Below are 23,111 nucleotides of genomic sequence, written 5' to 3' on the forward strand. Positions count from 1 at the left end.
TTTATCTCTATACTGACTCACGGATGGTGGCAAATGCCCTGTGGGGGTGGTTGCAGCAATGGAAGCAAAGCAGAGGTAAACCCATCTGGGCTGCTGCACTGTGGAAGGATATTGCTGCCCGGATGCAGAATCTGGTGGTGAAGGTATGCCATGTAGATGCTCATGTACCCAAGAATCGGGCCACTGAGGAACACCAGAGCAACCAACAAGTGGATAAAGCTCCTAAGATTGAAGTGGCTCAGATGGACTTAGATTGGCAACATAAGGATGAATTATTTTGAGCCCAGTGGGCCCATGACACTTCAGGCCATCAGGGCAGGGATGCAATGTATAGATGGGCCTGTGATCGAGGGGTGGACTTAACAATGGACGCTGTTGCCCAGGTTATTCATGAGTGTGAAACATGTGCTGCAATTAAACAAGCCAAACGGTTAAAGCCTCTTTGGTATGGAAGATGATGGCTGAAGTATAAATATAGGAAGGCCTGGCAGATTGATTGTATCATAGAATCATAGAATAGTTAGGGTTGGAAAGGACCTTAAGATCATCTAGTTCCAACCGCCCTGCCATGGGCAGGGACACCTCACACTAAACCATGCCACCCAAGGCTCTGTCCAGCCTGGCCTTGAACACCGCCAGGGATGGAGCGTTCACAACCTCCCTGAGCAACCCATTCCAGTGCCTCACTACCCTAACAGTAAAGAATTTCTTCCTTAGATCCAATCTAAACTTCCCCTGTTTCAGCTCTTACCCATTACTCCTTGTCCTATCACTACAGTCCCTGATGAATAGTCGCTCCCCAGCATCCTTGTAGGCCCCCTTCAGCTACTGGAAGGCTGCTATGAGGTCTCCACGCAGCCTTCTCTTCTCCAGGCTGAACAGCCCCAACTTTCTCAGCCTATCTTCATACGGGAGGTGCTCCAGTCCCCTGATCATCCTCGTGGCCCTCCTCTGGACTTGTTCCAACAGTTCCATGTCCTTTATATGTTGAGGACACCAGAACTGCACACAATACTGCAAGTGAGGTCTCACGAGAGCAGAGTAGAGGGGCAGGATCACCTCCTTCGACCTGCTGGTCACGCTCCTCTTGATGCGGCCCAGGATACGGTTGGCTTTCTGGGCTGCGAGCGCACACTGGAGCCGGCTCATGTTCATTTTCTCATCAACCAACACCCTGAAGTCCTTCTCCGCAGGGCTGCTCTGAATCTCTTCTTTGCCCAACCCGTAGCTGTGCCTGGGATTGCTCTGACCCAGGTGTAGGACCTTGCACTTGGCATGGTTAAACTTCATGAGGTTGGCATCAGCCCACCTCACAAGCGTGTCGAGGTCCTTCTGGATGACATCCCTTCCCTCCAGCGTATCAACCGAACCACACAGCTTGGTGTCATCGGCAAACTTGCTGAGGGTGCACTCAATCCCACTGTCCATGTCACCGACAAAGATGTTGAACAAGACCGGTCCCAACACCGATCCCTGAGGGACACCACTCATTACTGGTCTCCAGCCAGACGCAGAGCCATTGACCACAACTCTTTGCGTGCGGCCATCCAGATGGTTCTTTATCCACCGTGTGGTCCGCCTATCAAATTTATGTCTCCCCAATTTAGAGACAAGGATGTTATGGGACAGTTTCAAACACTTTGCACAAGTCCAGGTAGAGGATGTCAACTGCTCTGCTCCTCTCCATCAGTTCCGTAGCCCCATTATAGAAGGCCACCAAATTGGTCAGGCAGGATTTCCCCTTAGTGAAGCCATGCTGGCTGTCACCAACCACCTTGTTGTTTTTCACGTGCCTTAGCATGCCTTCCAGGAGAATCTGCTCCAAGATTTTGCCAGGCACAGAGGTGAGACTGACTGGTGTGTAATTCCCCGGGTCATCCATTTTCCCCTTCTTGAAAATGGGGGTTATATTTCCCTTTTTCCAGCCGTCGGGAGCTTCACCTGACTGCCATGATCTTTCAACTATGATGGCCAGTGGCTTAGCGACTTCATTTGCCAGCTCCTTCAAGACCCGCGGATGGATTTTGTCAGGTCCCATGGACTTGTGTACATTCAGGTTTTTAAGATGGTTTTGAACCAGATCCTCTCCTACAATGGGCCTAGGGTCTTCATTCTCACAGTCCCTGCGTCCGCCTTCCAAGTCTTGGGAGGTGCAGTCAGAGCCTTTACCAGCGAAGACTGAGGCAAAGAAGTCATTAAGAACGTCAGCCTTCTCCAAATCCAGGGTAGTCAGTTCTCTTCATATCTTCCAGAGGGGGCTTACGTTGTCCCTAGTCTGTTTTTTATTCACTACGTACCTATAGAATCCCTTCCTGTTATCTTTAACATCCCTAGCCAAGTTTAATTCTAACTGGGCCTTAGCCTTCCTCACCTGGTCCCTAGCTTCCCGGACAACTTCCCTGTATTCTTCCCAGGCCACCTGTCCTTGCTTCCACCTTCTATAAGCCTCTTTTTTCCTTTGAATTTTCCTCAGCAGCTCCTTATCCATCCAAGGAGGTCTCCTGGCCCTCCTGCTGCACTTCCTTCTAGTTGGGATGCAACACTCCTGAGCTTGTAGTAGGTGATCCTTGAATAACAACCAAGAGTCTTGGCCCCCCCTGCTCTCTAGGGCTATATCTCATGGAACCTTACTAAGCAGGTTCCTGAAGAGGCCAAAGTCTGCACAATCCCACCAACCCGCCAAGGCAAGCGCCATGTGCTTACCATGGTGGAAGTAACCACTGGATGGCTGGAAACATACGCTGTGTTCCGCACCACTGCCCGGAACACTATCCTGGGCCTTGAGAAACAGATTTTGTGGCAACATGGCACCCCAGAGAGAATTGAGTCAGACAATGGGACTCATTTCTGGAATAACCTTATAGACACTTGAGCCAAAGAGCATGGCATTAAGTGGGTATATCACATCCGCTACCATGCACCAGCCTCTGGGAAAATCGAATGGTACAATGGGCTGTTAAAAACTACACTGAGAGCAATGGGTGGGGGAACTTTCAAGCATTGGGATACACACTTACCAAAGGCCACCTGGTTGGTCAACACCAGAGGATCTGCCAACAGGGCTGGCCCAGCACAGTCAGAACTTTTACATATTGTAGAGGGGGACAAAGTTCCTGTGGTGCACATGAAGAATTTGTTGGGGAAGACAGTCTGGGTTATTCCTGCTTCAGGTAAAGGCAAACCCACTCATGGGATTGCTTTTGCTCAGGGACCCGGATATACTTGGTGGATAATGCGGGAAGATGGGGAAGCCCGATGTATACCTCAAGGGGATTTGATTTTAGGGGAAAACAGCCAATGAACTCAATTGGATGCTGTTGCCTGCTATGTAATACTTTCATAGCCATCAACTGGAAGTCTGCAGGGCACCAGCGACTGGCCCTGACTTCCTTCCTACCATCATCCCAACAGAGAATGAACTTTGCAACCAGACGAGTTCTGCGGTAAAGGAACGATCAGCATCAGCAGGCAACAATCCAACACTGCACACAGCCTCTCCTGCCCTGAAGGACTGTTACAAGAGATGGAGCCCAACATCGTGGACTGGATGGACTCAGCAGCTTTATAGGGATTGGTCCATACACTAAAATAACAGTGCACTGAGATGAGAGTGAGAGTATATGGAAAATGTGGGATCTGAGCATGACGTGAATGGTATGGAATAAGGGGTGGATACTGTCCTGGGTTCAGCAGCAGCAGTCACTTTTTCTCCTTCTTAGTAGCTGGTGCAGCTCTGTGGTTTTGACTTTCGGCCTGGGGACAGTACTGATAAAGCTGATGTTTTCAGTTGCTGGTCAGAATGTTTAGTGTGACCAAGGACTTTGTGAGTCTCATGCTCTGCCAGGGAGAAGGGGAAGCTGGGAGGAAGCAGGGACAGGAGGCCTGACCCAAACTGGCCACAGGGATATTCCATACCACAGCACATCATGCCCGGGGATGTAACTGGGAGTTACCCGGAAAGGCACTCTCTGCTTGGTCGGGCTCATTTTCGGCGGGTGGTATCGTATTCTCTTCCCTTGTTATTTCTTTTATCATTATTATTATTGGTGGTAGCAGTAATGATTTGTGTTATACCTTAGTTACTGGACTGTTCTTATCTCAATCCGTGGGAGTTACATTCTTTCGATTCTCCTCCCCATCCCTCTGGGGCGGGGCAGGGGGGGAGTAGAAGCTGCGTGGCTGACTTGCTGACTGGCTTAAACCACAACAAGAAGTTAATCATTATTATTGAAAATGTGTCTCTGATTTTTAATTGGATTTATCTACTTTCACCATCTGTCTGCTGGGGAGTGGGGAGTGTTGGTTTTATACCATTTTCCTCTATAACTGAGGATCACAAAATAGCTATATATGGCTGACAAAAGTATCTACAAGATACCTGTTGGATGACGACCACATATGTGGATCAGATGTAGATGGATTTGGGATAATTCTGTGCTTCCAGCCTTTCCTGAAATTCCTCTGAAGGATTTATATCTCACTGTTAGACTTTATTTCCAAGCTTTAACAATGGTCAGATTTTGTCATTAGTAGCTTTGCCAAGCAGGATCACATTCCTGAAGTACATACCATTATTTTCTACTTGATATAAGCAAGGCTGTAGAATCAAACCCTTAATAAATCCTTTGTCAGCTTTTATAATGGTGATTCCTCCCTGATTTGATGAAGCAGTGCTGCTGATAATGCATGTGAAGAACTGCATAATTGTCTCTCAGAGTTATGAAAATTAAACTTTCTGTGTTAAGAAATTTAGATTTAGACTTAGGAGAAACCCAAATTTCACACCCAATGGCAAATTCAACTTGCATTTGATGAGATTTCACCACAGATGCTTAAATGATGAGGGATTTATATAGCGCTAGGAAGGTGATAATAAAAATTCTTACAAAAGGAAGAGCTTGCTTGCAGAAGTAATATCATCAGTACACTGAACACTAATTGTGTATGCAGGCACTTTAAGCTCAGCAGAAATGAGGTTAATGTTTGCATTGTTTATCTAAGAGAATTCATAAGGGAAATATTAACCAGAAGTGTGTTTCTGCAAAAAAAGCTGATATAACACAATGGAGAAATGCTTAGTGTTAGACAATTCTTCTGAGATACATTTTTCTGTGAGCTGAACTCAATTTAAGTCTTAGTATTTAATTGTCTGACATTGATTATTTACATCAAAAATGAAATAACTTGAAGGTTAACTGCCAATTGTACTGTGATGTCACATAAGATAAATTTAGAGACTGGAAATTCAGAGCAAAGGACAACCACTAGCATTCCGAATCGCACTGTCCTTATAAGCGCAGAGCTTTCAAGCTGCTTAGGAGTGTGGTATGTATGATTATTTCTTTTCTTCCAGGTTTATGACATTGTTTCATAACTCTAAGTATGTGACTAGAAATGCTGCTGCAGCCTAGGCTTAAGGAAAAAAGAATCAAGCCCATAGAGGAGTATCCTAACTGGGAAATATAACAATGTCATATCTGCTTTGAAAGTGTGGTGTGCTCTTTGCAGAACAGGTGTTTGCCTAGGCAAGAGTGTTACTTCTATGACAGATTGATCCATGTTTCATAGGTAGCTTTTTATGGAGAATGGTACAGTTTAATTTCTAAAATTCATAGTCTTCCTTGTGCTTCCACTCACAACAGAATTAAGAGAACAGATTCATGGGGTGGGTGCAGTAATTTACGGAATTTAGTTTCACAGAGTCTGAATTTATCTGATATATAAAAATCATTGGTCTGTTTATATTCCAATATATTTTCTCTTTACTGTAAATCTTTGTGGCGATTTTGAGCACAACAATTAATGAGATATAATTAATCTTAAAGTCTCTAATAAGGCTTTAAAAAGGACTCGTTACTTGGATCTATAGACTGTATTTTTTTATTCCTAAACATTTAGTTTTCCCTTTTTAGAGAGATGGAAAAAACCAAGTGGTTTTCTTTTTTCCTTTATTTGTCACAAGAACTTTCTTGAACTTACTGCCTTGAACTTTCCCCATATTTAACCCTACAAGTGTGATACATTTTTGGAATCAATGTATAAAAAAGCTACTTGCAGTCAAATTAAGTATCTGTTAACAAATATAGTTGATGTTTACCTGCCGCTAATCTGTGATAGTACTCTAAGGGTGCTCTTGTCAAATTTAGTTTATTAACCTCATTGAAAACTAAAGAAGCTGTATCTGTGATTGATTTGAAGCAGAAGATATCTTCAGCAGCAAGCAAGCAATTAACAGAAAACACCCATTTTAAAGCAGTGTGTTTCTTCCTGAATGCTACTCTCATTCTTTCTGCATATAATATATTAATGTCTGCAGAACAAATGGTTATGTATGGTGGCCATAGTTCCTATCAGTTGTATTGTAATTAGTGCCTCAAAGGTTCAGGCCGTTTGTATGATACCATTTTCTGTCTGGCTAAAGTCAAATGGACTGATTTTTCAGTCCCTGCTTGGGCAAAGGACGTGGGAAGTAAAGGGAGGTAGGCAGCATGCATGTTTTTGTGGCTGTACCTATCCCCTTGTCTGTGTTACTTGCTGACTGCCTCAGGGCTACACTAACTTCCACCTAGTTGTCTGTTTACATCTGCATTAACTCTTTTCAAGAAGGATTTCTTTATCTCTTGCTTTTACAGCTGATCTAGCCTGAAAATTCGCTAATTTTGGCAACAAGATTGGTACACCACTGTGATTTTTCTGCTTTTCTGTTTTGCATATGCCTGCTTTGCCTTTCAATATGCATGAGTGACTCTAGCTCTTGGAATGCACTTAATGGATTAGCTGATCTAAGCTAATGACTATCTATATGACTGGTGCAAGGCAAAGACTGTATTTCCCCTAGAGGTGACAGTAATCCCAATGGGTCATTCTGATATCCAAAGATAGCCTTCACTGGCATACTTACTGTTCCTCCTTTACTTATGAGCACAAGCCATGCTTTAACTGAGACGAGTCATAGCTAGCATACAGTCCTGGAGCAGGTTTACATAGGAGTTTGTCCTGGTTGTCTTTGATAGTTTTGAACACCGGTAGTAAAGGCAGAGTCTGTCCATGTGTGTTAAATCTCAGACTTTATCCTGTAGAGGGCAAAATAAGGACAACACAAGAACTCAGTTTTGCAATAATATTCACACTGCTTTGCTTTTTACCCTGAAACTCCTGTTAAGCCATGGTATGCAGGTAGAACATGCAGTGAAGTGATAAAGCTTGACTTGTCTTGACTTACACAAATCCCCTTTCCACCTAAACAATTGAATGTAAGGAAATTTTTGTTTCAGGCGTCTACATGTGCTTGCAAGATGAGTCACCCATACTTACGTATGATTTGCTTTTTTGCTTCGTAGAGCTCTCATTCATTGTTTTCTTAAGTATTTACTCAACACTCAAGGTGGGTTTCAACCTACCATTTTACCTGAACAGCAGGCAAGACTTGAGTTATTGCAGCTTCCATGCATGTGCACACACAGACAGGCTCTTTTGGCTGACTGAATATTTATTTATGTCAAACATATAAAACTTCTAACCTGTAGCTAATTTTTGAGTGCTTGTCTAACATTTTAGACAAATGCAATTAGAAATAATAGTAATTTAGTATAGCCATATAATAATAATTTAGCATAGGGAGAAAAATATTGAGTTTTAATTATTTAATGGTACAGTATAATTTTTTCTTCTGTTGCAAGGCATATTTTAATTCAGCTAATGTTTTTCCAGTAATAATGGCAACTTCACATTGTAAGTACTGTAATGGAATATGCTGTATAAACCAGCAGCCGTAAAAGAAATTACTTAGTATTTTACGTATCAATTCCCTGGGGAATGAGAGCAAGGACTTTTCATCTGGAACACTCATTTCTAGTTTAAAAGGGGATAAAAATATTTAATAAAATGAATGCCCATACTTAAATAATTCCTAGAGATTAACATGTCTGTGGGGTTAATGTATAGAGATGAATGTATCTTAAAGGTTGACTAAATGTTTTCAGATTGCTGCAGTTCTCAGCTGTCTAGAAGAAAGTACCACACCAATCCACAAAGTTACTTACATTTTCATACATTAAGTGTAGTAGTGCACGTGCAGATTGGGTTCTACCAGAGTATGATATAAATACATTACGAAACCAGAGAAGAAATCCACAAAGGCCTTTATGTCTCTGTATCAAACCATTCATATACATAGGTCTGTGTTAAGTGAATGAAAAATGTAGCCAACAGTTAAATGGGTTTCATTGTGTATGCAGACTTCAGAAGTGTGCTTGCTTATATAAGCCCTCTTCTTTCCTGTTTGGAAAGGAAATTATTAATGGTTTTCATCAGCCTTATTTGGATTTTTCAACTTTGTGAACTTCATCTATGGCACCTGAGTGCTCACAATATACAAAAACTTTGAACTGTATTGTGCAAGATATCAAACTCGATAGCAAACTCAAACACAGAAAATTTACCCATGTTTTCCAACCCTAACTATTCTATGATTATATGATCCTATGATTTTGTGCTCCTCTCTTTACCTGGCGGCATAGATACCCAGTTTATCTTCTGTGCTGCATGGGCACTGTGAACAAGGCCTTGGACTGCAGAGCAGTGTAGACTGATAACATTTTCCCCCTTGATCTGACAGTGGTCTATTCACACTGTTCACCTTCATTTTTTATGTTCTTGACATGAACTTGCTTGTTTTGCCACAGATTTCTGTACTGGGGAGGCTACTTGCTGTTTTTCTATGGTGTAAGCAAGGATTCCTTACATGTCAAATATACTAACAGTAAACATGTTTTTTTTTTGTTGAAAAACTGTATGAGAGACCAGTCAAAGGGGGTCTATCTGTAAAAAAAAAAAAAAAAAAAAGGGCAAACTTCTGAGGTTTTGAGCAGAGCACTCTGTTACAATACTGATCTTGGAATTCCTGTGTAGTGGTGAATTAGTTCTGAGATGAGAATACTTCAGGGAAGCTAAGGTACAGCTTCAACTACCAGCATACTCTGGTATTCTAAGAATAGAGGTAGCTTTTTATAATTGCTGTGTGTTGGAGGTGGAACACATCTCAATAGTCTGACTTTGCTGAGCAATTGGAAACCTCTATGATGTTTTCAAGTCACTTAGGGCAAAAAAAAAGAAAAATATTTGAGTTTGGATCTGACAAACTTTGTTTCTTTCCTAAGTTGCTGACCAGCAAAGAAGAGAGAAACTGAAAAAGAAGATAGCCAGGTGTGAAGAGGAAATGAGTGTGGGTAAAACTGCCTCCCGAACCAGCTCAAGAGAGAGCGGAAGGCTGCTGGTATCCCCTTTTGGAAAGGTAGATACTTTAATTTTGTTTAGCAGATATCATAGTCTGCTTGCCTCCCATAGTAACAGCTGTGCAGCAGCTCTAGCGGGAGGGCTGGCATATTTCAAGCAGCAGAAAATAGACAAGGGTCTTCCTGGCACGTGCCCAACACCAAATGCGTGTCTCGGCATTCTGAAAAAGATGTCCGGTATCTGGAGGAAAAGTGCTTGTGGTAAATTCAAGCTTTAGTTAGCCTTGAATTCTCTTGCTTTCATCTCAGCTGAAATTTTAATGTCCTCTCTCACTCCAGAGCTTTCTACCGTTTCCTAAAGCAGAACTCCAATTAGCACTAACTATTCTAGTAGAAGAATTGGGAATTTTCTATTTATTTTTTTTTTCTGTATCTCAAGTCCTACTTTGGAAGTACATTTCGTATCTAACAATATGCTACTGTCCTGGTTTAGCAGTAGCAGTCATTTTTTCTCCTTCTTAGTAGCTGGTGCAGTGCTGTGGTTTTGATTTTCGGCCTGGGAACAGCGCTGATAACACCGATGTTTTTAGTTACTGCTCAAATGTTTAGCCTGACCAAGGACTTTGTGACTCTCATGCTCTGCCAGGGAGGAGGGAAAGCTGGGAGGAAGCAGGCACAGGACACCTGACCCAAACTAGACAAAGAGGTATTCCATACCACAGCACATCATGCCCAGGATGTAGAACTGAGAGTACTCGGAAGGGCTAGAACGCAGCGGAGTGGGGGCAAGATATCGGTCGGTGAGGTGTTGTATCCTCTTTGCTTGTTATTTCCTTTATCATTATTATTACTGGTGGTAGCAGTAGTGATTTGTGTTATACCTTAGTTATTAAACTGTTCTTATCTCAACCTGTGGGAGTTGCATTCTTTTGATTCTCCTCCCTGTCCCTCCAGAAGCGGAGGGAAGAAAGGTGGGGGGGGAAGTAGACTGCGTGGTTCTAATTTACAGCCTGGGCTTAAACCACAACAACTACATGCTCCCATTGCAGTTATTGAAAGTGAAAATAGTACTTACGCTATCAAATAAGTCCTTTCACTTCTTATGGCTGGCATTTCATCCAGATATGTGGTATATTTTTCCAAATAATAAATGAATAACCTAATAACCTACATTCTCTTGTTCATCACTATAAAGGAGCAATTGCAGGTTAAAGCAGAATGATGTTTACTCTGTTGATTTTTAATAGCAGATGCTTCATATATTGTTTAAATATTCATAGAGCTGGAGAACATTTCCAGGTAGCACAGAAAACTCACCCTTAATTTCTTTGTGTGACTAGTTTGGGTATTTCTCTAGCCATCAGGATATATAGATAGGTGACAGCTGGAGAACAAATTCTAAGGATGCCTATTAAAGCATATGACTTGCCTGTTATTTGACTTTTCTGTACAAGGGTTTAAATGCACCCGAAGAGTGATTTCTTTATCTGTTGTATCTAGTCATAAATGTAAAACTACTCTAATGTGAGAATCTGCTATGATATGTAATGAACTGAGAAACTTACTTCTGTTGTGGTTACCTAGATTTCATTACTGACTCTTTGAAATAGCCATAGATTTTAATCAATGAGAGTATTTTGATCTCAGTGATTAAAATATTCCATCTAGAGCCACAGTTTGGGTCATGCATTTCTATACTTTTAGAAGAAGACCTAAGTGAGAAGCTAAGTAGCAGGCTCATTTTCAAATGGCACAATGGAGCAGTCTTTGGATGGCATCACTAGCAATAAATTACTTAAGGGACTGATTTATCTCTCACAGCAAAGTAGGGGGGCAGGGAAAGCATAAGATATGGTGGGGACAGCTGTACTTCTGCTCCTTTCTTTCCATGTAGTGTAATAATGAAGGTTGACACCATATGTGAAAGCTAATCAAAATAAGATGATAAACTATAGATACGGATTCTGAAAGGGCTGCTAACTTTGTGTGTCTTTGTGGATATGTAATTTTTAAACTTATTTAGACTGAAAAGCTTGAGGATTGATAAGCACATTTTTAGGTATCTACTAATTTATCTATCATCAAATTACTTCTATATGCTCCTTCTTTAATGAATTACTGTTAAGTTTTCTCACAACAGAAAAGGCTGCTTGACAGAGTCTGGAAAATACCAAATATGCATAGAATGCCACTGTTGCATAGTCTTTCCGACTGCTGCCAGGGATTGAAAGCTATATCCTAGTGAAATCTCTAGATTTTTAATTTTTTATTTTTCTGTAAAAAGATGAGTTGGATTTTTAAACATTCACCTGAATCAGCAGGTCAAACTGTATGAAGCTCCATATGACTTCTCTCTGAAGCAAGAAAACCTGGATTGGGCTGGCCATGAGTAAAATCTCTGATTTGAGCAAGACTTGGTATTTCATATCCCATATGCAGGTAATCCTATTAATAGGCATCTGTGGCTGCTAATGAAATTTTTTAATGAAAGTAGCCCATGTTAAAAGTCAGTTGGAAGAAGGCTGCTCCGCAGCAGGTAACTTTTATCCATATTGGAATATTCATGTCCATATTTTAATTATCCGTGTCCATATTTTAACCATATTTGAAATATGGTTGCTATTGCCTTGACAGGTCAAGATCCCTTTCAGCCTGTTTTTTGAGACTTTTTTGATTTCTTAAGAATGACAGTTACGACCATCTGCTTGTGCATATGAAATACAGATTAGGAAACACCATTAACTGTTTCTAATCTCGATGGTTTTGTATGCAGCACACCTGCGTGGCTATGTGAATTGCCTACTCAAATGCTTTATATTTAAAGATTTATTACACTGTTATGATATCAATTCTGAAGATGTATTGTGCTTGAATTAGTCCTGTCAGAATGAAAGATGTAAGTGACTAAAGAAAGCAGAAGAACCTTCTGAGCACCAAAGAAAGATGTTTTCATCAGGAATGCTCAGTACAGATTTCCTTTCAGGCTTCATAGTGACAGTCGCCTCTCATGCTGATTGTTTAAATTAATACATTTCCATATGCACATTCAGCAACACCCTTTACTAGTAACATCCCAGTATTTGATGAAAGTAGGAACATACCTCATTATACAATTGTATACCACACACACATAAAAGGAAAGAATGTAACAGGAACATAGTTTTGAATAGAAAAATAGGTATGTTGATAACTTGCAACATGCAAACTGATTATAGATCTTACTTGTTCTTGTGTATGTGTGAGTTTTCTCTTTTGCCTTTCTCAATTCTTAGTTAATTATCAATTTGTGTAATGGAATGAACAGATGACATACAAGGTGGTTATGAGGTCAGCAACTATAAAGACAGCTGCTTGCTTGCAACTGAAGACCTTTGCTCTGTCAAGGCAGTGGAGAGCAGGCACTCACCCCACTTAACAACAATATTCAAGTGGCTTATAAATGGATCTGTCTCAAGTTAAAAGAATCAGATGCTCCTTTATTACTAAACTGCAGCTTCTGTATCTTGACAGTATCATCAAGTGTGTCTCTGGTCTGATTTTATGACGGTAGATGAACCATCTACTCTATTGGAAGACATTTTCATACAAGAACAAGTTAATTTCAAGGCTTAAATTCATCTCAGTGTAACTTCAGTGACCATAGTGAGACATGTCTTTGGGCCTTTTATGTAAAAAGAGATTTAGAGAGCTTTCTATTCAAAGTTTGTTTTTTAAAAAGGCAGGTGATACCTCAGAGGCTTTTGAGTTGAAAAACTAAACTTCTTTTAGAAAGTAAAAGTAACTTAGAGAGAAATCTGGATTCTTTCTCTATCTTACTTCTTTTGCCCATCAGGTAACTGCACTATGCTTTGATCTGTCTTTACTGAACTTCTTCTCTGATAGGGTCAATGAAGATTCCGGTTTCCTCTTTATACAAGTTTGCTGCAAGTAATAGTCCATTTACCCCAGTTTTGTGACTTAACAAAATTGAAGCATAAATACTTAATTTATGAAACCTTTGTAAGGGGGTTATTATTGCTGAAATGTGTCATTGAGTAAATTTTTATTTTACACATCAAATTAGAGTTGAAACTGTAAATTTCAAAATATCTATCAATAGAATAGATATTGATAAGCAAGATAGGTGTTGAGATTCTTGATTCCAAATTATGTTATAGTTCATGATAGTGCTTCTATCCAAAGATAGGATATTTCCCTGTTTTGTTTTTTTTTTTTCAGTTGTGTCTGAAGAATAGAGCTAAGGATCTTAGTGTGTTACTGCATCTTTGCAGGCATGTCTCTGTCATCTTTTTTTCCCCATAATGCTTTTATAGATACTGATCAGAGAAGAATATATAGAGAGGCTGCATGGCTGACTTACAGCCTGGGCTTAAACCATGACGCTTACAGTTAACATGCCTATACCAACACAGGTGTACAAATAATTTTCTGAAAGCTTGGTGACAAATTGCAGACAAACAGCATTCTCTGACGTGCCTTAAAATCTTTTTGAAGTCACCAGCATAATTCCTTGTTACTGATACTGTTTCTATGTGTATCCAGAGGCTGAACTGCCTACCTGTTTGAGCAGTAAAGGTTTACCCCAGGATTAGGACTTCAGAAGACATTCTTCTTTCTCAGTACTTAAATGCGTACATCTCAAGACTGACACAAATACAGCTTGGGTTTGTGGTTTTATCTAGTCACTACCTTAGCCATTTGGTCTGTTCTACTCATGATAGGTTTGAGGAGGAGAAGAAAAGAACTGCCCTAAGCTTCCTCATAAATAAGGAATGCTTAAATTCAGGATATTATCACATTTACCCTGTAGCTTTGTCTTGTTTTATGATCAGCTCAGCTGCTTTCAAGAAATAGAACATGTGGCTTTCATGAGATGTAGTTGTGTAATCGCTTAATATCACTTTATATTATTATCATCATCACATGTTCACAAATGCATCTACAGTCTGATTTATTTTGCAGCCCCCTGAACTGTTTTAGCCACTGAGACGAAAAAGTATATAGGAAAAATTAAGCTGTTTATAATACATACTGAAGGGTATGGAATTAACTTTTCAAAACATCTACATAGGTGAATTCAGAAAGTTTCCAGTCTCACCTGTTTTCTATAGTGCTGAGCTGCAACTGCAAGTACTTCTTATGCAGACTAACACTGGTAAGCCTTATTATGCTGCTTGCTAATACAGGCATTTGTTTGGCATTGTTATGCATGTTATCAATTCAGCATTTAATTATGCTGTAGTAGTAACATGAAGTTGGCTCACATGAGACACCCATCAAGAAGGGCTTATTTTGGCACAGCTAAAAAAAGAAAACTAAAAAAAAAACTAAGAAGAAAATACCTTTTTGCATTAGGTATCAGCAGCTATGGACATTTTGGGGTACTGGACTAGCAGAGATAGGTGTTACTGATGCAGGAGATAATGTTGCATGGAATCGTGAAGGCAATAATATGGTATGACAGCAGTGTGATCTGTGACTTAATTTTGATGGTAAACTATCTGCCTTTTTTTTATATTCCCGTAAATTGCATTTACTATGTGCCATAAAATGTATTTTCATAATCTTGAGTTTTAATTTAAAATATTCAATGGTTCTGAATGGGGAAAAAGGGAATAGTGTAGATTGCAAGAAATAAAAGTAGCAGTGTTATGAGAAAATGCAGCATTTATACAGTAAGAGCATAGAAAATCTGTGTATACTTACATGATATACTATGAATTATATAGGTTAATACACTATACTATGTTTTACTATCCTGTACTATATATTAGTAGGTTACAGTGGTTGTTTGGGGATTTTCCCCCTCCCTACCTCTCCCAGTAGGAGACTTTAGAAGTATCACAAGTAATGATCATCTTGCAGAATTCTCCCAGGTACTTTCTTTTACAGTTGATTCTGCTGCTTTTATTGACATTCGGTCCATTGCCACTGGTGGGGAAATTCACACATCCAACTTCAGTCCACATCTTAGGCATCTGATTTTTTCAATAAGTGAAGCATTCTTGAGGTTTATATCGTGCTCAGGCAGTGAAGCACGACTAGAAGTCCACCAAATCCATGCTTTGGTGTTAGTGTCTCAAAAGAATTTCAACATGGATTAATTGTAAAATGAGGATGGGTTGCTGGGTGAATCTTCTCAACTGGCAGTTAGGGTTGTATGCCATAAATAATTGCATATGTTTAAGTCACATCATACTGGATCCACTCTTTCTCAGGCTTTCCATAGGGGAGCTATTCCTCCAGTGACATCAATAATGTAATGCTTCTACTTAATAGTCTTTACATGTTTGATAGAAGCATAATAGAGATGAGTGAAACACAGAAATCAACTTCCCGTTCTCCCATTTTTCACTGCAGAGCTTTATGGCCTGTACAGGTCTCTCCTATCTTCCTGTTCTTTGTTCAGATGATGGAAGAACATCAACAAGTTAATCTATGTTTTATCTTTGAACCTAAACTTCAGGTTTCTTACAAATCTGGTCCTCAACTGCCCTTAGAAACTGAATTTTCTTCTGAGGAAACATCTCTACTTGTATACATCCTCTTAAATCTTGCAGCATGTAGTTACTGTCGATGTGAAGCTACATCAGCTGCCTGAGTGTAAGGAAAGTAAAATAATTCTTTTTAAAAGTCTAGCTAGTTACAACTGAATTATTTTGGATCTATCTGTTACCTGTTGGGTTTGAATCGGGTTTTCTCAGATGTTGTTTTATTTTAGCTGTTATTTTGCCTTGTATTATACTGATTGCACAGAACAACATAACTTTTCTGGAATGACACTATCATAAGGTTGTCTCCCTCACTGTTGCAGGACCTAGGTGTAAGCACTGTCTCTGGGAGTTGTTCTTCTAGGTAGTTTGAGTACACACAATGCAAGTTCTCTCTTCTCCATCATACAGTTGTGTGTAGCAGAACTTGAATTGCATAAATAGTTATACTTGTGGATGAAATTAGCCAGTTTATTCAAAAATTTGTTTGCTGTAGGGTTTCTGGTTTAATCTTATAATTCTACATATATAGCTCTCTTCAGAGATTGTAAGTGTCACATGTACATGTCACTGACTGACAGAACATTCAGTGGGTGGCTGTGTGCTAGGCAGGAAAAGAATATACAGCAGGTGTCTTGCTAAGATGCTTCTTAACTTTTTGGGTCACAATGTACATGATGTTTACTGGAGCACATACCCTGTCCAGGTGTTTATGCTTTGAAGTTGCAAACTTTTCAAAGTTCTTTCTATGACAGAAATAAGATTCCTGTTGAATTGTTCTTTCTCGTTTGGGGGAAGGGGGAAAACAACAAACCCTTAAGATGTCACTTAGATTTATTTGTATTTCTGTCTTTCTTGTCTTTGCCATGATCTCATAATACATTTCAGGGATAATGAATTTTTAAGCATTAAGTTTGAACTTGGTTGGGTTTTTTGGTTGGTGTTGTGTTTGTTTGTTTGTTTGTTTGTTTTCAGAAAACAATAAAAATAGCATGGTCTTTTCAAATAATTCATTTTTTAGCCTTTCTGAACGGTAGGCTTAGTTTTCAAATTTTGATTTTTAGGTTATCAACTGTTTTTTCATCCTTGGCATTAAAATGATGGTTTTAGTAAGGCTCAGGCCTTCTGAAATGGAACGGCTTGGAAAATTCCCCATCACCTTCCATAAGACAGATTTATGTAGCTTTTAGTCTGAACCACACATTGCCTATATCTTACCTTAGCCACACCACCATGTACACTAGTACTGAATATGAATTTGCTTCTGAGAGTTGAGGTACATTTTTAAACTCTTATGTGTTGAACAGTTAAGAAGCAGGAGTAGTAATACCATTTGTGTACCATCACCTGAAATCAAGTATATCTATTCATAAACTGAGCACATTGCTGCTCTGAAACCAGTTTAATTTTACAAAAATGGCAAGTTTTTACATAGAAAAATACATCCAAGTTGGTAGCAGTAATAACTGGGAGTAACAACTTGAGCAAAGCTGGTAACTTGCAAAGCAGTCAAATCTTGTTTTCATTTTTTCTAGAGTTTCTTGGAAGCAGAAGACAAAGACGGTCTCTTCCCCTGTGCTCGGCAGGCACAATACCTATCGAGAGCTCTGTCTCCTTACAGTGAGCATGGCTTGGCTCACTCCAATCCAGTAACATGTGCCAGAAAAGGTTCTCGGAATACATCTAACTCAAGTGTCAGTACCTCAAGTACACCAAGAAAACGCTCTGGACTTCCGTGCAGTTGTTCCTCTGATAGTTCTGTGAGCATTAGTCGTTCCCAGAGGAGTCAAGGAAGCAACTCCAAAGCACGCAGTGGGGATCTTCTAGACAGGCACTCTGAATTCTTTACTCATAGCCGAAAACCTTTTACTCCACAGATCTTAATATCAGATGCTAAATCCTTCCTGTCAGGGTACAGGTATTACAATCCTGCTCAACGGAAAAGGAAAACTGAAAACCACTGCAAGCGATATGTGGAAGCTCAAACACAGACTGATGTGATCAGGTAGAGAGATTAAAACTTTATTTTGAAACTGCAATTTAGTTGTTATCGTAAGATCATATCTTCATAAAAGCAACACGTTTTGCTCTCACATTTGTATAAAACCAGAATAATTATTCTGAAATCATTCTAGATGTGCCTTAGCAAAAGCTAGAATAGAATTTGATGTTTCTGTTTTTTCACTGGCATATTTTGTTGTCCTCTGTCTGGAGCAACTGGCTTCATCTATACAAATTGGATACAAAGTGCCACTGAATACGAACTGTAGGATCTCGCGCTTGCTAGGGATAGTCTTTACACTCTCTGTTTTCTTTGCTTTCTCTGGTGTGTAGTTGTGCTTTCTGTCTTCTAAAGAATTAACCACTATAAGCATGCAGGTAGTTCCGCACTGTTGCTCCTGTAGCCTCATACTTTCCAAATCACTAGTTAGTACATCATGCAAACATTTTTTTAAACTCCTAAATGCAGTTTTTCATTATCTTTTTAACATTTTAATTTAAATGCCTTCAGATGTCCTGTGTGAAATACTGTATACTGAATCGATGTCCTACTCTTGCATTGAACTCCTTAGCAAGTTAAACTGTTTTATTCTAGTTAATACTACCTCATAAAGAGAAATCTCCCCTTTGTGTCCTCAGTGCCTGCATAATTAACTCTGTTTTTTTCCTAAAACAAAGTGGGAATGTTGTAAGACTGGAATAATAATAACTTAATTTCTATATTGCAACTATTGATTTTCTGGTTGTGGGTCATATATTTTCTGGTGCACTTCTAGTGTATAGGATCACCTCCATTCTTAATTCTGAACAATTATTTTGGGTAGTTTAGCTATCCCCTGTAAATATGCAGCCAAATAATGGATTTGGATCACCTATGTATGACTGTTGTCATCCTTCAAAATGAAATATGACTTAGTTTTATTACATTAGTGGAAGTCTGACAGAAATTTTCTTAACTGTTAGGCATTTTGGTATTAGGTCCCATTCAGGTTGATGGGAAATTTCCACAGTGGCACTGGTATTCTCATCCTGCATATTTTGAAAGCAGCCTTCTTGAAAATCTAATACACCTCTAAATTTTATAGCTTTCCATCTGCAGACAAAGTGTTTGACAGAGAAGTTATGGCTGAGCAGCAGAAGAGCATGTTGAAGGTAATACATCTGTCAGTAATCTGGGTACTTTTACCACACACCCTTCACCATCATTTTGGAGTATATACTTCATCTCTGCAACAGCAATATACAACTATTTTAAGTTTCCTTTTCTTCACTGTCATGAGATAAGTTCTGTAAAGGAGGGAGTTTCAGAAGAACAAGTGGAAAAGATAAGAAAAAATACTGCACATGTGAAGAGATAATACCTTACTGTATTATGAAATTTAAAAATTAAACAGTTTTTACAGTATCAAATATCTGTTAAGGACATAGATAATTGGTACATAATTTTTCAGCAGAAGGATGTACCTTTTTTTCACTATTTTTCTTCGTTTTAACATTGGATAACATATTCCAAAATATTGTCGACAAAAGAATTGGAACCAAGGAGTCCCTTCCTCTAAGGAAGCACCCAAACCAGCGGGCAGTCAAGTTATCCATGATGCTGTTTGCTTTGTGTCTTGTTTAATATATCTGGAATGCCTTAATGAAAAATCCCACCACTTCAGGTTCTACCAGCTCCTAGTATTCTTTCGTTGTAGTCACAGAAATGTTTGCATCCATCATTTTGCTTTGAATTGCTCAGTGTTTGTGACACTTGAACTTAGTTTTTTGGTCTTTCAAAAATCGTCTCAGCATGTGGTTTAAGGTTACCAGATTTTAAAGATGAGATGGAATATCAGCATCTTTCGGAGGCAAAGGGAAGCAGGCAGAAGACCTGAAGTATTTCTCAAGACTTCAAATCTGAAGTTACTTTGTCTTAGTTTGTACTAATATTTGGATGGATGAGTTTTATCCGAAGTTAGGTTCCTACTTTGTGGTTTATCTTGTAGCCACTATACAGACAAGTTCTCAAACAGCCCTGTCAAATATAAGAGTAACTTTGAATAACTGTGGACTTCATTCCTGAATAAAGGCTGCAGGGTCAGACTCTTCATATCTCTAGCTTAGTAAGGCAAATAATTATGCTTTATTCATTGGAGGGGAGGGGTGGGAGAGAATATGTATTTATAGCTTTACTGAAAATAGAAGAGAGACCGCCTGAATTGATCTGCATCTGACCTCATTACGAAAAGGTTAAATGATTATTCAGAAGGCTTCATTCCAGTTTTGTGAAGAACTTCTGATTTAATTTCAAAACTGTCATATCTGACTTTGGCTATCATAAAAGTGACAACAGTAAGTCACATAGCTTCACAGTAGCCCTGTCAGAGTACTGTCATGTAAAGTGCAGGTCAAGTGGTCAGCAATTTTACTTTCCATCAGTTTTGTGCAAGCAGCTTCAGAGATGTGATTTAGACTGCTGGATCCTGGTTGTGCATACCAAATCTTACTTCTGTTGGTGACATCGATCCCCTCTGGCTTCTAGAGAATTCATCTTTGACATATTTGTCAGGGGAATAATGTTTCATGTGTCCTGTTGCCCCTCACTAAAATTTTGGATGTCAAAACTGATGACCATTTGCTGCCATATGTCTCAGTTTACCCAAAGTTTAAAAAAAAAAATACATAAAATCTGTAGGGCTGTTTAATCATAGATCATGATTAGGTTCATTTTAATGGTAAAAATTGCTGTGTGCTTGCACTTAAGTAAAGATTTTATCTCTGTGTTGTAGGCTGACGATAGAAGATATACTGTGCATGAGCCTGAGAGAAGAATAGCTGCTTTACCATACTCCTTCCTCAGGTACTTGATTTAGAGCAGAAATGAATATTTGAAGCCTTCTTGCTTTCTATACAGCTGCTTCTTAGGCCATAAGCCTTCACGATGGGTTCTCTCTAGAAATCTCTTCTCCCAGGACTTTGCTTTGTATTTTTTTGTATCAATGGGATTTCCCAACTTCAAAATTCATTATTTTCTTATGATAAAGTTCTACTGGGAAGCCAGTTAAGAAAGAGAGCTCTGAAATATATGTTTTCGTCAGGAGTGGGGGGGATGGCACATTAATACAGCTGTTGGTTCTGTACATCTGAGCTTAGAGGTTGTGTATTTCTTACACAGTACTACTAGTACAGCACTACTTACAGTGGTACTACTAGTACTACTAACTATATTGGATTTGTATTCCAATTGGTATTTCCTTTCAGGAAAAAGGGTCTCCAGACATCCAGCCTTTTGAATCATCTGATCTGCAAGAACTGCAGATGAGAGGTGTTTCCCGTATCTTTTTCTGATAATGTAAAGCTTTGTAACAGAATACTGTCTACAGTACAAGAACAGTGACGGAAATCAGGCCAGAGCCCAAGGGCTCCCACCTGATTCTCCTCATTGCTGGCCTAATTATCATGCACATCTTGCTGGTTTGCTCTCTGGTCCTTTCAGGCAAAGGCATTTTTACCTGAGGAAAAGCTGTACTCTGAGTTAAAAAAAAAAAAAAGCACTCTTAGGGTAATGGAGGTCTTTATAGCATCTGAAATGACACTGAGGACTTTGAGATATTAGAGCACTGCATCTAATGAGGTGTTAAAATACTCTGAAGTCACTATCTTTCAGGCTTCCATGTAATTCAGGAATAAATGTAAGCAGTGGATTTTGCTACTGGAGCAGGGTTTGGGGGTGTTCTGGTGGATTTTTTCCCAAGAGGAAGCAGGATAATGGCACAGCGTAGCTCCAGAAGAAAATGAGATGGAAGGTAGTATAAAAGGTATTTAGAATGTCTCTCACCATCTGATTTTCTGATTAGAGAGACACCGTTGTATTCTCAGCAGTCTTCTGCAAGGAGGACCATCGAGGCTGAGTAAGTATGCTTAAACTGTTCTTCGGCTAGTTTGCAACACTAAATTGGAAACTTCCTCAAAACTGATGCAGTAAATGAGGACTCAGATAAACTGTTGTTCACAGTTAGCAGTAGAATTAACATGATTGAATTGTTACATAATACTTTAAAATTTCCAGGTGAATCTAAAAATGAAGAAAATTCATTGTAACTTTGGGAGAAAGACAGACTTCTCTTCTTGCCCAGGGATTACAAACACAGTTCTTACTTCTTCAGCATTCTTACCACATTTGAAATTTGCTGAGAATTAGAAATTTGAAATTTGATGAGAAATTTGGTGAAAATTAGAAGAGGTTTAAGTTACTATTCTTTGGGCTTTAGGATAGGTTTGTTCTTGCCTAACTCTAAGGATGTAATATAGGTATCAAAGATCACCTGTAGGTAACTCCCTTTACTGTAGGGGGAACCAAAATGACAGTCTTCAGGCTAGATGACAAATTTTACATAACTAAAGTCATGTAAGATATATCCTATTTTTTATTTTCTATTTAAGACTGGAGGATGATTCGCTAGATCTTGATTGGATACTTTGGGATATTTAGAAAGACGCTGTGAAAGAGAAACAGCACTGAAATCTTTGCTTCTGGGGGTTTCTTCCTTGTTGTTTTCCAAACAGAATTCTGAACTTTTGGAGTCTTGCGTTTAGAGCAACTGGCATCAACAAGGCTTTAAGAAGTATTAAAATAGAAATTTGTTCAAAGAGGTAAAAGCCACATTTTGTGCATCAAAGAGTTGTTTGAAAGGAAACACGGCTGTCAAATAAGTACTTCCCTGAGCTTACTGGAGGACTAGTAATTTTCAGGTGCAGTGAGATTCTCTAGCACATTCTTTGGAAGCCTTTACTTGGAGCATCAGACTGCAATTTTTCACTTTCTTCCCAATCAGCATCCTTTTCTTTGTGAGTGCAAAGCAAGCTCTGAATGTTTTCCAAAATCTGCTGATTTCCTCACTCAGGATCTCTATGCTAATTTATACCACAACAGAAAGAGCATAAACACAAAGCACCACAGTGACCTTTATAATAGTCTCATATTTTACACAGGGTTTTTATTATTATTCAGATTGAATGAAAGTTTGTCCTGATACAGTTACCTTTTAGAAAAATAGAAGCTGGTGCAAGAAATAATACAATCTTCCGAATCATATTTCCCATAAAGGTGATTGGACCTACTACATTGTGTAATATGTGTCTCTATTTTAAAGCATTTTTAAAACATGTAACACTGGGGTTTCTATTCTCCCTGCAGAGAAGAGCTTTTATATTTAGCTTTCATTGAAGAAGTAACAAATGAAGTTCTTAGCCTTGGGCTATTTTCTAACAGGTAAGTTACAGTTGCTTTCACACTTGTAGTGCTATGTCAGAAACACATGGACTCAGTAAGAAAAGGAAGTAGCGTTTAGTAATCATTTAGGTAGGTTTAAGAATATCTAGATACACAGCCCTGGCTTTTGTT

The 23,111-nt window shown here is 39.2% G+C and overlaps 1 protein-coding gene across 1 annotated transcript in view; it reads left to right on the forward strand.

Moving 5' to 3' along the window:
* Positions 1-23,111, forward strand: part of SPATA7 (spermatogenesis associated 7) — a gene marked incomplete at both ends in the record, with an annotated part of 41,105 nt that overhangs the window by 13,736 nt on the left and 4,258 nt on the right. Inside the window, 6 exons of the mRNA XM_080618217.1 lie at positions 9,159-9,292; positions 17,260-17,729; positions 18,811-18,877; positions 20,497-20,567; positions 21,565-21,618; positions 22,905-22,979. Coding sequence (XP_080474343.1) covers positions 9,159-9,292; positions 17,260-17,729; positions 18,811-18,877; positions 20,497-20,567; positions 21,565-21,618; positions 22,905-22,979 — 871 coding nt within the window. The remainder of the gene's footprint in view (positions 1-9,158; positions 9,293-17,259; positions 17,730-18,810; positions 18,878-20,496; positions 20,568-21,564; positions 21,619-22,904; positions 22,980-23,111) is intronic.

The sequence above is a fragment of the Psittacula echo genome, assembly GCF_963264785.1.
Source record: "Psittacula echo genome assembly, chromosome: 5".
NCBI lineage: Eukaryota > Metazoa > Chordata > Aves > Psittaciformes > Psittacidae > Psittacula > Psittacula echo.